The 15,642-nt window shown below is 43.8% G+C and overlaps 1 protein-coding gene across 1 annotated transcript in view; it reads right to left on the bottom strand.

Moving 5' to 3' along the window:
• The window catches only part of PIWIL2 (piwi like RNA-mediated gene silencing 2), a 2,846,460-nt gene that overhangs the window by 2,426,443 nt on the left and 404,375 nt on the right, over positions 1 to 15,642 (bottom strand). Inside the window, exon 5 of the mRNA XM_044082113.1 lies at positions 3,206 to 3,394. Within this exon, the coding sequence (XP_043938048.1) occupies positions 3,206 to 3,394 (189 nt within the window). The remainder of the gene's footprint in view (positions 1 to 3,205; positions 3,395 to 15,642) is intronic.

The following is a 15,642-nucleotide window of genomic DNA, read 5'->3' as shown; positions in this document are numbered from 1 at the left end:
GGGCACTGTTGACTTGGCCATTATATTCCATGTCCTCATCCCATTGCTCCTCATTTTGGTTCCTTGAGTCTCCCTCCATGTCCCTGGATACACTAACATTCTCACCTGAATCCCCAGTGGTTAAAGCCTTACCACTAGTGTGCACAGGTGGTTTAGGGTATGCTTTGCCAGACCTGTAATCATTTAAGTCTCTGGTGATTTTTTTATTTTTTGTTAAGTCTACTGAGGTGTTCATCGATGCTTTTAAAGCATCTCTCATATTCGAACTGGTATCTCCCATAATTGGTATCGTTTTTAATACCTTAGTCCAGTTCGTCTATTTCACTTAACAAAGCATCTATCAGTAATTGATACTGTTCACACAGTAAACCTAACAGCTCTAACCCGTGTCTATCAAACAGTGTTAGTAAAGCACTGTGGAAAGACGAACCTTCCACAAGTCCTGCAGGAAATTGCCATTGCCTTAGTCCCTTCGGTACTATTTTTAATTTAATACATTCACGGAAGTATGCAACTTCAAGTTGCAACTTCCGCACTTTGAAAAGTTTGTTGTCAAAAATGGTCAGTCTTGTTGTTAAATCATGGCTTACCTCATCTCGGTTTGCCAAATTGACTGTCGCACCTTCATTGTTGAAGTGAAATTCTCTGTGCACCCATACATCCAGAGTTGGTGTCGGAACATTGTCTCTTTGAGCTTGAGTAGGTCTAAGCCCTTGGTCTCCAATTCGTGTTTGCCCAACATCACCATAATCACGTCGCCGGTCAACCGGGTGCTGTTCCCTGCTGTTATTACTTCCTGGTTGGTTGTTACCTCCCGGTTGATTGAAATCACAGTTAGTTCCACTGTTTTGTGCTCTTTGCGTACTTTGCGTACCCAGTACGCCTTCACGGGTCCTGTTCTCCCTTACTTGCAGCTCTTCTTGAAAGCGTGTTGTAGCGCTAACCTGCTGGGACAACCGGTCCACTTTCTGGGTTAATAGTTCAATAAGCATTGTGAGATTCCCCTCATTCTCTTGCGAGTTGCTAATATTCGCTGGAGAGCTTCCTGGTTCCATTCGACACTTACACGAACCAACGCCAAAACGAAAAAGGAACCAATAACGAAACAGTTGGAAACAGGACGCTCCTCACAAAATTACTAAAATTAATTTTCCTTTATTAACTTGTTGACTTGAAGTGCGTTCAATACCATACACTTTTCGATAAGCAAATACTTTTCTTCTTCAGAAGACAAAACAGTGGAGCCCTCAAGTGGGCTTACCTTTATACATCCATTAATTGGAACTAATAAAAGGTTAATCAACCTATTTACCTCATTGTATACCACAGTCAATTGAGTGCAAGTATCTATGCAACCTTTTAAAAACAAACCTTGCAAAACATTTCCATAGTTTTTACTTTGCATTCAAACCCCAACAATAGGGTACTTTAAAAAAAAGAATACATAAAAAATGCATAAAAAACATGTATATGTTACAATAAAAATATCTTTTGCAACAAGAAATATGTTGCAATAAGAAATTGTATACTTTGTAATATTGAAACATATAAGAAATATAAAAAATGTAAAAAAATGTTGAGATGTCTGAAGAATACAGAGTGTATACTTAATTTATATGTAGTGTATAATCACCCATATGTAAAGACATCCCACATTCTAAGATTGATGTTGTTTAAAAATTTTTAACCAGTTTTAGAAGATTTTAGAAAATTTTAAGACAGTTTATTACAAACCCATTTAAAGGTGCTATCCAACTAATAGTAAACAGACCCAGGTATAAAACCTAACCACATTCCTGCGTACTTTACCCTTTATGTTATTTTATTTTATTTTGTTTTACAGTCTGGAAATAGTCTCATCAGAGACAGAGCCCTCTACCCCCAGAGAATCAGAAACCAAGCTTTCTTCAGAGTCTGAATGAGAAATTTGAGGAGAAAATCCAGTATCTATCCTTTAATCTTCCTGTCCGGATCTTGAATCTCTTCAGGAAAAGAAGTATCCCACTTTCTTTTACCAGAAATAACCTTAAAGGCAGGAGCAACAAGCTTAATTAAACCCTGAACCTATCCAAAGGAATTTGAGGAGGAGTAGATATACGTTTTGTTTTCTGTTTCTTTTTGACAGGAAATACAGGACCAACAGTATTATTTATGTCAGCAGCATCTTCCCCAAGGATGGGCACAATATTCTGACTAAACAGGGAAGCTGTCCCTTTTCACTGTCCCACAGCCGAAAAGAGTAGCTTACCGTTGACAATGAGGGGATCCCAATAGCCACACAGAATGTGGCTAATTCATGGTCCATAGCACCTATACATGTTACACCAAAGCGATATGAGGTAAAAGATGAGTCGGCTAATGAACAACTAATATCCCAGCAGTCACCCACCTGTGGATAAAGCAAACTGTTAGCCTGCTGTGGTGGCAAAGGTTTTTTGTTTAACTTTTTTTGTGTCTGGAATAAGGGCAGACCATGGATTGGTAGTTTGTTCTACGGTCATGCCAAAAATGGTACCACTTTTATAAGGAAAACAAGCAGTAGAAGATGGTAAAAGTTAAAACTATTTATGTCACTTTTTTTCACACACAAAAAAAAACAAAACAAAATAAAAAGCAAATTAAAACACTTAGCCAGCGCAAGAAAATAAAATAAACATTCCTTCACATAAAAAAATTGTTTTTAAGTACTCTGAACAACTTCTAAAATGACAGGAAAAAAGTACACTTTCATTTAAAAGTTCAATACAGTTTTGTGATAGTCCATTAAAACAAACTCCTAACTTAAAAATAACTTTCCTGAAAAGGAAAGCACAAACTATTTTTAATGGAAAGCTTTTCTCAAAAGGAAACTTATCTGTACAACACAAGAACAGCACAAGTTGACCATCGATCCTCGAAAGCCTCAGAGCAGCATATACTTCAAGAAAACTGAAGGGTTTGGCACCCAAACCTGGGTATTTAGTCAGCGCAGCTCGAGCTGACTGATGGTTTGGATGCATGAAAGGTGCCCTTAAGCTTTGGAAGTTGTTAAATTCTTGACAGGATAAAGCCCATATAGCTAAGACTACTGCAGCAGTCATCGATATGATGAACAGCCCACATGACTACTTAACAAGACATTTCATGCTTGAAACAGGATCATAGGCACATTGGCAAATATTACACTTATTGTGGTGCTATAAACACAGAGCTGAATGACATATACCTGTAATATTCCAGGAATGTGATGCTTTTGCCATCAGACATTGTAAAGCGATCCTGCGGACACTTCTTCCACTCTATGTCATCGATGCGATAAGTGCGGTTGTTGTATCGAGTTATGATGATATTACCAAGCAGCTGTTTAGTGCATTCATCTTGGAAATTCTCCTTGCCCTGGTGAAAAATGGCTTGCCTAAAAAAAAAAAAAAAACATAGTATTTGTCAGATGCAATGCTTTAGCAAGAAAATAAATTAAGAATACAAGAACTGACATTAAAAATGACCATGCTTTATGCTCCCACTGGAAAAACAATCATGGCACTCAACAAAATCTGTTGCTACTATTAATCCTTGACACCAATAATAGCACCTTCCGAGGGATCGCAAGTGCGAATTAAAGCAGGTGGGGTACTCTACGATAATTTCTGCTTGAGTAAAAGAACCAGGCCGGGTTGTCTACTTTCCCCCTTTGTTGTTTGCATTACATCTAGAACCATTGGCAAAGAAAATAAGGGACTCAGAAATTCAAGGATATAATTGGTATGGTAGTCAGGAAAAGCTGGCTCTATGTGCAGATGATATTATTTTATACATGACAAAACCAGAAAGGGACATTACAGTGTTGTGGAACATTTTAAGACTATCTCATATCTTCTCGAGATATAAAATTAATGAAGCTAAAACAAAGGCAATACCAGTAAATTATGTACCCACACATGAATTGGTCCAACAATATTCATATTTATAGGGACATGATAAAAATGAAGTATACAGAACTACGGATTAGAAATGATTCTGTGGTGGCAGCTAAGGATATGTGGGAAGAGACTAAACAGAAGATAATACAAAAATTGAGAAACTGGAAGTTTTGTTATATAGATACTAAGATACAAGCCATTAAAATGTTTTTAGTCTCTTGAGTCTTATGCACAGGTCAGGCATACTTTTACCAACCGGAGAATTTGTGGACAGCAATTAAAAAACAGTTGAAGAATTTTATCTGGGAAGGGAAGACAGCAAGGGTCAAGTGGGATAAGATGATTCTATCAATAGAACAAGGCGGACTAGGATTACCTAATTTGAGGGGGCATTTTAGAGCAACATAGTTAAGGCTCTTATACACAGCAGAAGGAGAAAAATAGAAGTTATGTCCTTACCATAACGTTCCATGTGGAGTGTTCATCTCGCCTTTGTTCTTACACCTGGGTTCGGAGCCGATCCTCGGCTCCGTGTCGGCCGCTTAGCAAAGCTCTGCATCGAGAAGAAGCTCGAGACCAACCTAACTCCCACAATCCCTCTCTGATTTTACCTCAGATCTAGTTTGCAAGCAAACCAACAGAATAGAAGAGAGCAAAACACATTCATGCCAAACAAAATAAACATAGCTAAAATACATAGCCATAACAACTGCTCCAGGCAGAAGCAGGAGAAACAAACCAGGCACCTAAACTGGACGTTCTTCCTGAGGGTGGGAGGGTGGGAATGTAAGAACAAAGGCGAGATGAACACTCCACATGGAACGTTATGGTAAGGACATAACTTCTATATGTGAGAGTGTTCAATCTCGCCATTTGTTCTTACACCTGGGTAGCGTCCCTAGCTCCATGTTCCTGAGGAACTCAGGGGAGAACGTTCCTGAGCACAGTGGAACCAAAGGTTGCCCTGTCCCTAGAAATCCTGTCTACTTTGTAATGAGAAATGAATGTCTGTGGTGTAGATCAAGTGGCAGCCGCACAAATAGTGTCTAACGGCAGGCGGGCTGCATGAGCCAGGGATGTAGATACTGATCTTGTAGAGTGCCCTTTGGGCTTGACAGATAAAGTTTGTTCAGAGGCAGTATAGACAAAAACAATGCAATCAGAAAGCCATTTGGACAGGGTTCGTTTTGTAACTGCCATACCTTTCTTGCTGTCTGAGAAGGCTACAAAGAGCTGGTCTGTTTTTCTGTGATCCTTTGTTCTGTCCAAGTAAAATCTGAGTTGTCTATGAACATCTAACTTGTGTAACATATATTCCAATTTATTGGAGTGGTTTTTGAAAAAGGTGGGGAGTTCAATGGACTGATTAATATTATTAACGGAGCACACTTTGGGGAGAAAGGATGGATTAGTGCGAAGAGATACTCTATCTGGGTGAAAGATCAAATAAGGATGTTTAATAGAAAGAGCTTGAAGCTCCGATACCCGCCTGGCCGATGTGATAGCCACCAGAAAAAGGGTCTTCCATGACAAAAACTTCAAAGGACAGGAAGAGGCTGGTTCAAAGGGTGGTAGCATCAGCTGTGACAAGAGAAGGTTCAAGTTCCAAGGTGAAGTAGGACTTCTAACTGGTGGCCTAATATGGAAAGATTCTTTTAGAAAAGGCCTTACAAAGTCTGTGAGCCATAATAGGAGCCCCACTTTCCCCCACATGAAAGGTTGATATGGCAGCTAATTGCACTCTCAAAGTGGCAGGAGAAGCCCCTTGGTGGAACAGCTCGGTTAAAAACTCCAAGACCTTATTCAAAGGAGCTATTACGAGATCCAATTGTTGTGTAGTTGCCCAGTGCACAAAACGCTTCCATTTACTAGTGTAGATCTTTGTAGTGGAAGCTTTATGAGAAGCCACCAGAATATTTTGAACTGCTGGGGATAGAAGATCAGACCTGGCTAAGAAGGGAAGCGGAGCAGCCAAGCTGTTAGTCTGAGGGAGAGAAGCGAGGGGTGGAGAGCCCCTGACGAATGGGTCAGTAGATCCGGCTCTGGGTCCAGGATCCAGGGTTCCCGCATTTGGTGTGCCAGAAGAGAGGGAAACCAGATTTGACGAGGCCAGAATGGGGCAATGAGGATAATTGTCCTTTGCAGGTTGCTGGCTTTCTGTAGAAATTTTGAAATCAGGGGAACAGGAGGAAAGGCGTACAGGAGACCCGGGGGCCAATCGTGAACTAGAGCGTCTCTGGGGACTTCCCCTGGAGGGGGTAATAGGGCAAAATAGCTCCTGCATTTGGCGTTCATTGGAGACGCAAACAGATCGCAGGAAGGCTGGCCCCACTTGCGAAAAATTTCCTTCGCAACTGACTGTTTGAGGGACCACTCGTGAGGTAACAGGATGGCTCTGCTCAACCTGTCCGCTATGACGTTGGATAACCCCGGGATGTGCGTTGCTATCAGAAAACGACCTGTGGACTCCACCCATTGCCAGATTCTCATGGCCTCTCTGCATAGTTGATAAGATTTGGTTCCCCCTTGCTTGTTTATGTACCAGACTACGGACATGTTGTGCGTCTGAACTGCAACTGTCCCTAGAGGAAGAAGGGGAGCAAAGTGTTGCAACGCTAGAAACACTGCCCTCAACTCTAGAACATTGATGTGCAGATTTTACTCCAAATTGGCCCATTCGCCTTGGACTGTCTGTCCCTGAAAGATGCCCCCCCACCCTATCAGGGAAGCGTCCGTGGTCACCGTTGCTGTCGGCGAGGGAAGCACAAATGGTCTTCCGCTGGAAAGATTGCAAGTCTGTAGCCACCAAGCTAGGTGTGATTTGCATGTGTTTGTGATAAGAATTTCGTGTGTCAGGGGTAGTTTTTGGAATGACCATTGTGCAAACAGTAGCCATTGAAGAACTCTCATGTGCAGTCTTCCCAAGGGTATCGCAATGAGAGAAGCTGCCATGAGCCCCAAAACCTTCAGAACTAGTTTCGCCGGGAATTTTCTGGATGATAGAAGAAGATATATATGGTTTCGTAGGGAGTTTATCCTTTCTGGAGGAAGCCTTAGAATTAAGCAACGTGTATCCAATTCTGCTCCTATGAATGAGATATGCTGTGATGGCTGTAGTAAGGATTTCTCGAAATTCACGGAAATCCCGGGATGTACACAAAGTCGTAGTGTGTAATCCCTGGCCTGAATCAGTCGACGCTCGGTGGTGGCAGAAAGGAGCCAGTCGTCCAGATACGGAAACACCTGGAATCCCAGGCGTCTCAAGTGAGACGCTACCACTGCCATACATTTGGTGAAAACCCTGGGGGCTGAGGTCAGACCAAAGGGCAGGGCTCGAAACTGATAATGACTGGCCCCCAGCCGGAAGCGCAAGTGATCCCTGGACGCCCTGGCCATCTTGATGTGGTAGTATGCATCCTTTAGATCTATTGAGCACATCCAGTCGTCCTTCTGTAGAAATGGAAGGATCGATTGAAGCGTGACCATCTAGAACTTTTCCTTCTTGATGAAGGTATTGAGTTTGCTTAGGTCTAGAATTGGCCTCCAGTCCCCTGTCTTTTTTGGAACTAAAAAGAACCTTGAGTAAGTTCCGAATCCTCTTTGGTCCGCTGGGACTGGCTGGATGACTCTTTTTCTAGCAGCTTTGAAATTTCTATAGCTGCAGGACCTCGCAGATGGGGCGGCACATCTGGAAGTCTTTTCTGTGGGATTGGGGGCAACAGGAAGGGAATTCTGTATCCTCTGGTAACAATGCTTTTTACCCAATTGTCTGATGTAAGATTTTGCCAGGCCTGAGGGTATAAAGCTAAGCGACCCCCGACTGCCTCCAGAGCAGGACAGTCGGGCCTCCTCTCAGGAGTGCTGGAAAGGTTTCCCGGGGAGTGTATCCCTGTCACCTTGGTTCTGCGGACCCCCTCTGCCGCCAGGGCGACGTCTTCCACCACTGCCCCCTCCTCTGCCTCTAGAGGGGGCATCACCCTGTGTGCCTGGGAAAGATCCTTGGGGTTCTCGAAACCACATTTTTCCACCACATTGCCCTTTGGGGTACGGTCTAGCTGGGGTGGAAAAACAGACTCCGACAGCAGACAGAGTCTTTCCCTCTTGCTCACACCGGGTAAGGGTCTCCTTTACTTTGGGGCCAAAGAGAGTGGCACCATCAAATGGGGCGTTAGTAAAGGAAGACTTGAAGGCTTCCGCAAATGAACATAAGCGCATCCAGGATTGTCTACGAAGAGCAATCGCTGAAGCCGCTGCCCTACTCGATCCTTCGGCTGCATATGAGATCAGCCTCATGGATGAGTTTGCAATAGATGTAAGGGTATTTAGATGTGCTGTAACCTTCTCCGAGACAGCAGCATCTGTAGTACCCTGGAGGGTATCTCCCAACTCTTTGACTAGATCCCTCTGTAGCCGTGTGAAGTGGGTCAAATAGTTCAGGGATCGCATAGAAAAAGCCGCTGAACTAAAAATGCGCTTCCCATACCTGTCCATAGTCCTAGAATCTCTGTTAGGCGGATGGACAGATGAGGAAGATTCGGACATCTCCTTTTTCGTGGCAGCTGCCACCACCATAGCGTCCACTGGCACTCCCTTTGTCAGATAAGCCTTATCTTGGGGGGCAGTAATATATTTGTTAGGCTTTCTAGGGACTGGCTCCACCGTGTCAGGTGCCTCCCACGCCCTTCGAGCAATCAGTTCCATCAACTCATCGAAGGGCGGAGTGACCCAGGAGGAGGAAGGGCGAGCACCAAATGCCTTCAGCAAGACTGACATCCTCAGAAGGGGGAAGGGCTTGCCAATCACCTCTCTGTTTTAGGATCTCCAGGATGTCAGAAAAGGTGACATCCTCCGAGGGTGATTTTGGGGACCCTTCTGACTCATCTAAGTCAGTGTCCGATGTCAATGATTCTTGTGGAGAATCTAAGTGTCTCCTCTTACACAGTCTTTTCCTTGGAACTTCCTTGGGGGGGGCATCCGAAGAAGCCTCAGAGGAAGAGGGGGCACCCTCTAGGGGTGACTGAGACACTGGTGCTCGACGCTTAGATGTAGCCGTGGGTGCAGAGGGGGATAATGGCCCTTTAGGGGAAGGAGAAGCTGTTTCTGCTGAAGTGGTTGTCTGAACAGACAACACCTTCCTCATGAGTTCGAAGGCCCCCGGGTCCCGAGTCGAGGTATCCTCCGGTACCGAAGAAGTTGGAGGAATCCCCGAGACAGGCACCGAAGGCAACGACCCCGAGGACGGAGCCGAGTCGATCCCAGCCGAGGCCCTGAGAGGGAGCGTCGGAACCAAAACATCAGTCCGACTCTCAGTCCCGGACCCAAGGATGGATCTTCGGCTCCGAGACTCCGGTATTGGATCCGACGGAGTCGAGGTGAATGGTACCGACCAAGAAAAAGACGGATCCGGCACCGAGGGCTCCACAATCAACAGATCAGCCTCTCCCGGCTCTGAAGACTGGATGGGCCTCGGAGGAGGAACAGATGGAGATAGTGGAAGGCCTTCGAGTCTCGACACCAACTGGGAGGAGACAGAGATAAGTTTGGACAAGGCCGTATTCTCCATCAGTTTCTGCACCACGCGGTCTACATCGGTGTCGGAGAGGGGCCTGGAAGAACGCGTCGAAGGAATCGAAGACGAAGCCGACCTCAAAAGTGCAGGTGGAGGAAGCTCCGTCACCGGTTCCAAGACTCGAGGCTCGGTAACTGACAACAGTTCAACACTCGGCCCCGAAGTCTGTGGCACCGGTGATCGAACTTTGAATAAAGAGCTCGGAGCCGATGACTTGGGCTCCGACGTCTTCGATTCCTTCGAGGATTTAGATGCCTGGTCTGATGCATCCAGAGCCTCTTGGAATGCAGGCTTCAAAAGACCCCTATCCATAAGCTTCCTGCGCCTATCTGTCATGACCCTCCCACTGAAAGAATGACAGATGGAGCAGTCCTCTTGCAGATGGAGAGTACCAAGACAGTAGACACAGGAGCTATGATTGTCTGTGACAGACATCTTCTGTCCACATTGGCACCGTTTGAAGCCTGATTTAGCTTTTTCTGACATGTTAGCAAAATCAATCCAGAAAACAGAGAAATAGCCAGTAGAAAATGTCCAATCCAGTAGAAGTTGTCAAATCCAGTAAAAAATTGTCAAATCCTGTTAATAAAGTCACATCCAATAGTCAACTCTAGTAAAAGTAAAAGGGTGGGGTAGGCCCCAAGGGAATAACTCAAAGTAGTATATAAAAATTATATACGGAACCGAGAAACCCTCGAAACACTACTCATACACACACACAATTAACTTTAGAAGAGTTTTATACTAAAATAAAGGAATATAAGAAATAATTAATCTTAGCTTTGAGGTGGTCGGAGCTCATCAAAATGATGCGAACGTTGCAGTGGCAAACTAGATCTGAGGTAAAGGCAGAGAGGGATTGTGGGAGTTAGGTTGGTCTCGAGCTTCTTCTCGATGCAGAGCTTTGCTAAGCTGCCGACACGGAGCCGAGGATCGTCTCCGAACCCAGGTGTAAGAACAAACGGCGAGATTGAACACTCTCACATCTATAATTTAAAGTGGAAACCAATGATGCTGACACAGGCAGGAAGCTCTAGAATTAAGGAGAGATTGGGATTTTGGATGCAGACTCTTAAGGAGAACAACCAAAATCATACAGAGTATTATACTCATAAAATAGCAAGGAATATTTTAAGAACCAAACCAGCATGAGAACAGAGAAAATAGATTTTTCCGATAGGGATGACTGTGGTCAGGATACAGATAATAGGCAGAGGGGGCTGGAATTTATTGGAGAAAACTGGCAAAGGAACCAAAGTATTGGGAGCAAACAACTAGAAAGGGAAAAGTAATATAATGAGAAGAGGCCAATAATTTATTTGGACTGCAGGTTAGAGATTGCCTTCCCTATGAAGGAATGATATCAGATTACAGGCAAAAATAAAGAAATAGGGGGCTCCTAAATGAAACACTAGCACTGGTAGAATTTTTAATAAAATGTAGAATAGAACCTGCCGTTAAAAAGGAATAATTAGTAAAGCATATAAAATATTACATGAAAATTATAAGAATCAATCAGAGGAGCTTAGAAAGGATTGAGAAGAGAGACTGGATAAGCAATTCACAAAGAGACAATGGGGGATATATGTATACCTCCCAAATATGCAACAAAGTCTAGAAGATTTAGGATCTTTGCCTGGAAGTGTTTACATATGTATTTTTATACCCCAAGTAGACTCCAAAGAATTTTTCCTCAGGTGGACAGCAAATGTTGGAGGTGTGATGGGCAAGAAAGAGGTAGCTGAGAGCATACTTTTTTTTAAGTGTAATGAGTTGGCAGACTTTAGGGATTCCCTGCAGACCGCTCTGTCAGAGATGCTTGGTGAGTGGATTGGACTGACTGGGGAGATGACTTTTTTGAGTTATGCTACTGAATTGGAATTGCCTAGATATAGTAAAGTCTTGCAGAGTCAAATTATGGTGGTTGCCAAAAAAGCAATTACTTGAAAATGGAAATCAAAGTCTAGACCAACTTTACTAGAAGTAGTGAATATAGTAACAGAGATGAAACAACTAGCATTGGGATCTATAGAAAAGGGAAGGAGCAAACTACATAGGAAAAAAATGGAAATTTTGGGAACATATGCACACCAGGAACGAGGTTTAAGAGGCAGAATTTGAATAAGCCATATAATGCTTAACTGACAATGACTGGATGGTTTATAAGTGATGTATAATGTTTGCAACTACAGTTGTTTCAACAGTGTCTGTGATGTAAACTGTTTGCAACTAAAGTGGTATCATTTTGCATGTTTTTCATTTATATAAATGTAAGATTGCCTTTGTCATATGTGAAAATTCAATAAAGATGTTTGGAGAGAAAAGTACAAAAAGAAGAATAGTATCTTCTACCCAAGATGTTTTTAGTGTCTTGCTCTCTGCGATACTTACGAAGGAATAAGACAAAATTATCAACCTGAAGCATGAAAGATCAGCGGACTAAGTAGTGTGTGTCTCAGCAGGGGCAGATGCTACTATGACAGGTAATCTAGTCTTACCATCGTTGGGGGGGGGGGGGGTCAAACAGCTCTCCAAAAGCACCACTATTGAAAAATCTGCTAAGCAGCTCTCCCTTAACTGAAGGACTGCTGATACATAAATATATCCCTCCTCCTCAAAAACAGTGTTACAGCCTCAGGTTGAAGTCAAGAGCTGGGCAATACTCAGACTAATTTAAAGAGGTAGTACTGTAACTGATATATACTGGCATCCCACAAAGTGGATGAAGCTAAGAAAACAGTGTAAAGAATCACAGAGAACAAGCAACATCAAGGGAAAACGAGAAATCAAAACATAACAAAATGCTGCTGTGGCAGACACTTTGCGCAGGTGTGTAGCTCCCCCCCCATGCTGACAAGTTCACACACACCAGAGTACTTCACAGGTTGCTAGCATTAAGCTTCTCCAATACAACACTCCACCCTAAAATAGGGCAATGCCATCCGAGAGCTTTCTTGGCAGGTAGAGCCTGAGATCACCAGTGCTCCTACCATAATGGACTTTGCAGGAGAAGATGCATTACACAATGCCACATTTCTGACAAGGAATTGTTGCACAGGAGGTGCATCACTGGTAACCTCTAGGACTGATACTGCAGGCATTAGGTTCACTTGACAGACAAAAGCTTTCAAAGGCGTCCTAACATCCTCTCCATTCTCATCATGCATCACTCATCTCTCACTCTCCAGTTCGTTACAGTGCTGAACTGACTGCGAAAGAAAAAAAGGGCAAAGGAAAGAGCCAAGAGAAAACTAGGCAAGAAACACTACAGGTGTAGGGGTAGAGGTGGGTGGGGGTAACATAGCCAAAAACTAGACAGTCTTTCAGCTTTGTCATTATCTGTACCTGATGACAGGAGGGTCAACTTGGATATCCTCCAATAGTCTCCAGTTAATTCTTCTAGGTGGTTACTACCATGGAACATAACACAAACAGTAGCCCCAAAGGAAGACGTACGTAGAAATTAAATTCAAACTTGAACTGCTTCATAAAGGTGTACAAGGAAGCTCACAATGCAACTGCACAAATGAAGGACAAGGAGGAAATGTGATGAAACTGTAGGAAGCCTGAGAGAGAAAAATGAAAATAAGATTGAGCTTGAGATAGGAAGAGAGAAACTGGAATTATGTGAGAGAAAGGACAGTTTGGATGTCAGAATTTAGTAAGGGAAGAGAATGATAAGCCTGGATTAGTACAGGAGCAAAGCCAGTTTTTGGTTAGGTGTTGCTTAAGCAGCAATTTAAATCTGCATGTGTTGCTAGAATTTAGTATTATCTGAGGCACAAAATTCCAGGACTTAGATATTTGGTGGGTGAATACAGAGTTATCATAACAATTATTAGATTTAGTTACTTTGAGTAGTAGTTTGTTGGAGAATCTTAGTGACCTGTCGTTTGAGTAGGGCTGCACTAAGCTCTTGAGTGCTGGACAGTTGTCTGGATAGTAGAAGATGGAATGAAAACAAAGGTATGTCTTACCACAATGTTCCATCTGAGTTGTTGATCTTCTTCCAGTCATCACTGATGGGTTCGGTTCCAAGCCCTCGGAACCGAGTCGGTCTTATACCAAGCTTGCGTACACCAAAAACTCTCGAGCTAAGCTGCTACCCACAATGCCCTTCTTTCAGTGACCTCAGATCGAGTTTGCATATAACATATAGAAGAAATAGAAAGGAAGAGGCCATCTCTGCGCAGAAACCCTGAACCACCACAAGGACCCAGATCATCTGCCTGGTGGGGGACGGCGGGAGGGTGTGATGACTGGAAGAAGATCAACAACTCAGATGGAACGTTATGGCAAGACATAACTTCTTTATCTGAAGTTGTTAATCTTCTTCCTATTCATCACTGATGGGACAGAATCCCAAGCTACTTGGAGAACCTGGGTGGCCCTTAAGGAAGAACATTCCTGAGAAGCACTGAGCCGAAGGCAGCTCTTACCCTGGAGACCAGATCCAATTTGTAATGCTTGATGAAGGTATGGGGTTTAGCTCAAATGGCTGCTGCAGATATATCACCCATGGAAGCCCTGGAGTGAAAGGAAACAGAAGCTGCGATAGCCCTAGTTGAGTGAGCTTTAATTTGAAACATACAAGATGGTAATGCAATCTCTAAACCGTTTTGATAAAATAACTTTAGATACAGCACACCCCATTCTAGGGCCAGAAAATTAAATGAAAAGTTGGTCCAACTTGTGAAAGGATATAGTTCTGTCCAGGTAGAAACGTAGCTATCTATGAACTTATGAATGCAGGCAGTATTCTCCCTTGTTTGAATAGTTTGGAAAAAATACAGGGGGCTCAATGGACTGGTTAATAGAGAAGTCGGAAACCACTTTAGGGAGAAAGGATGGATTAGTCCAAAGTGATACTCTGTCCTTATGGAAGATCAGGTACGGGCTCTTGATGCATAATGCTTGTAGCTCAGATATGCATCTGGCTGATGTGACCGCCACCAAAAACAAAGATTTCCATGACAGGAATTTTAAATCACATGTCGCAGCGGGCTCAAAGGGGGGGGGGGGGTCGAGAGAGAAACTGGAGAACCCGGGAGAGATTCCATCCCTCCACAGGCTGCCTGACAGGAGGTCTGCTATGAAAAACTCCCTTGAGAAAAGTCTTGCAAAGTCGGGTTGAAATAAGAGGGACTCCATCTGAGCCATTATGGAAATTGGAAATAGCTGCTACCAATTATGTGACCAAATAGCAAATCTTTTCCATTTGTCTCTGTAAAGTTTTCTAGTGGATGGTTTATGTGAGGCCACAATAATATCTCGGACAGATGAGGAGAGGGTTTCCTCCTGGCAACTAACGGAAGTGGAGAAGCCAAATTGTCAGCTTGAGAGTGGATAGATTTGGGGGGAATCAGCCCTTGTGGGTGAGATATTAGGTCCTGACGAGTGTCCAGGATCCAAGGAGGCTGGCTTCAACGGCTGAAAATTTCTGTCGTCACACTCTGAGAGACCACTCGTGAGGACAGAGAATGCATTGGCTCAGCCTGTCCGCAATCACGTTGGAGCTCCCCAGGATATGTGTTGCGATTAAAAAGCGGTTGGTAGCTATCGCCCAATGCCAAATTCTCATGGCCTCGTGACATTGGGGATAGGATTTGGTCCCTCCCTGTTTATGTACCAGATGACAGACATGTTGTCCGACTGGATAGCAATCGTTCCTGACGGAAGGAGTGGATGGAATGCTTGCAACGCTAACAGCACCGGTCTCAACTCCTGGACACTGATATGCAAGATGACCTCTAGACTGGACCATGTGCCTTGGACCGTCTTTCCTTGGAAGTGACCCCCCCCCCCATCATATCAGGAAAACATCCGTGGTCACCGTGCCGCCAGGTTGGGGAGCCTGGAAGGGGCGACACCAAATATTTACATCTGTACTCATCCACCAGAGGATATCTTGTTTGCAGAAGTTGGTGATGAGGATCTGTGAGCTCAGGGGATGAAGACTGGATACCCACTGAGACAGAAGGAGCCATTGTAGTAGTCTCATATGTAATCTAGCTAGGGGATGGCTGCTGCCATAGACCCCAGAGACTATAGAACTTCCCTTGCAGACACCTTCCTTCGACAGAGTATCACTTGCACGTATGCCCTTAATCTCTGAAGTCTGTGAGGAGGGAGAGAGACTAGGCTTGTTTGAGTGTTTAATACTGGCCCTATAAA

The sequence above is a fragment of the Protopterus annectens genome, chromosome 9.part0, assembly GCF_019279795.1.
Source record: "Protopterus annectens isolate FY-2018-M chromosome 9.part0, PAN1.0, whole genome shotgun sequence".
Classification (NCBI taxonomy): domain Eukaryota; kingdom Metazoa; phylum Chordata; order Ceratodontiformes; family Protopteridae; genus Protopterus; species Protopterus annectens.
This window is presented reverse-complemented; position numbering and strand designations above follow the sequence as displayed.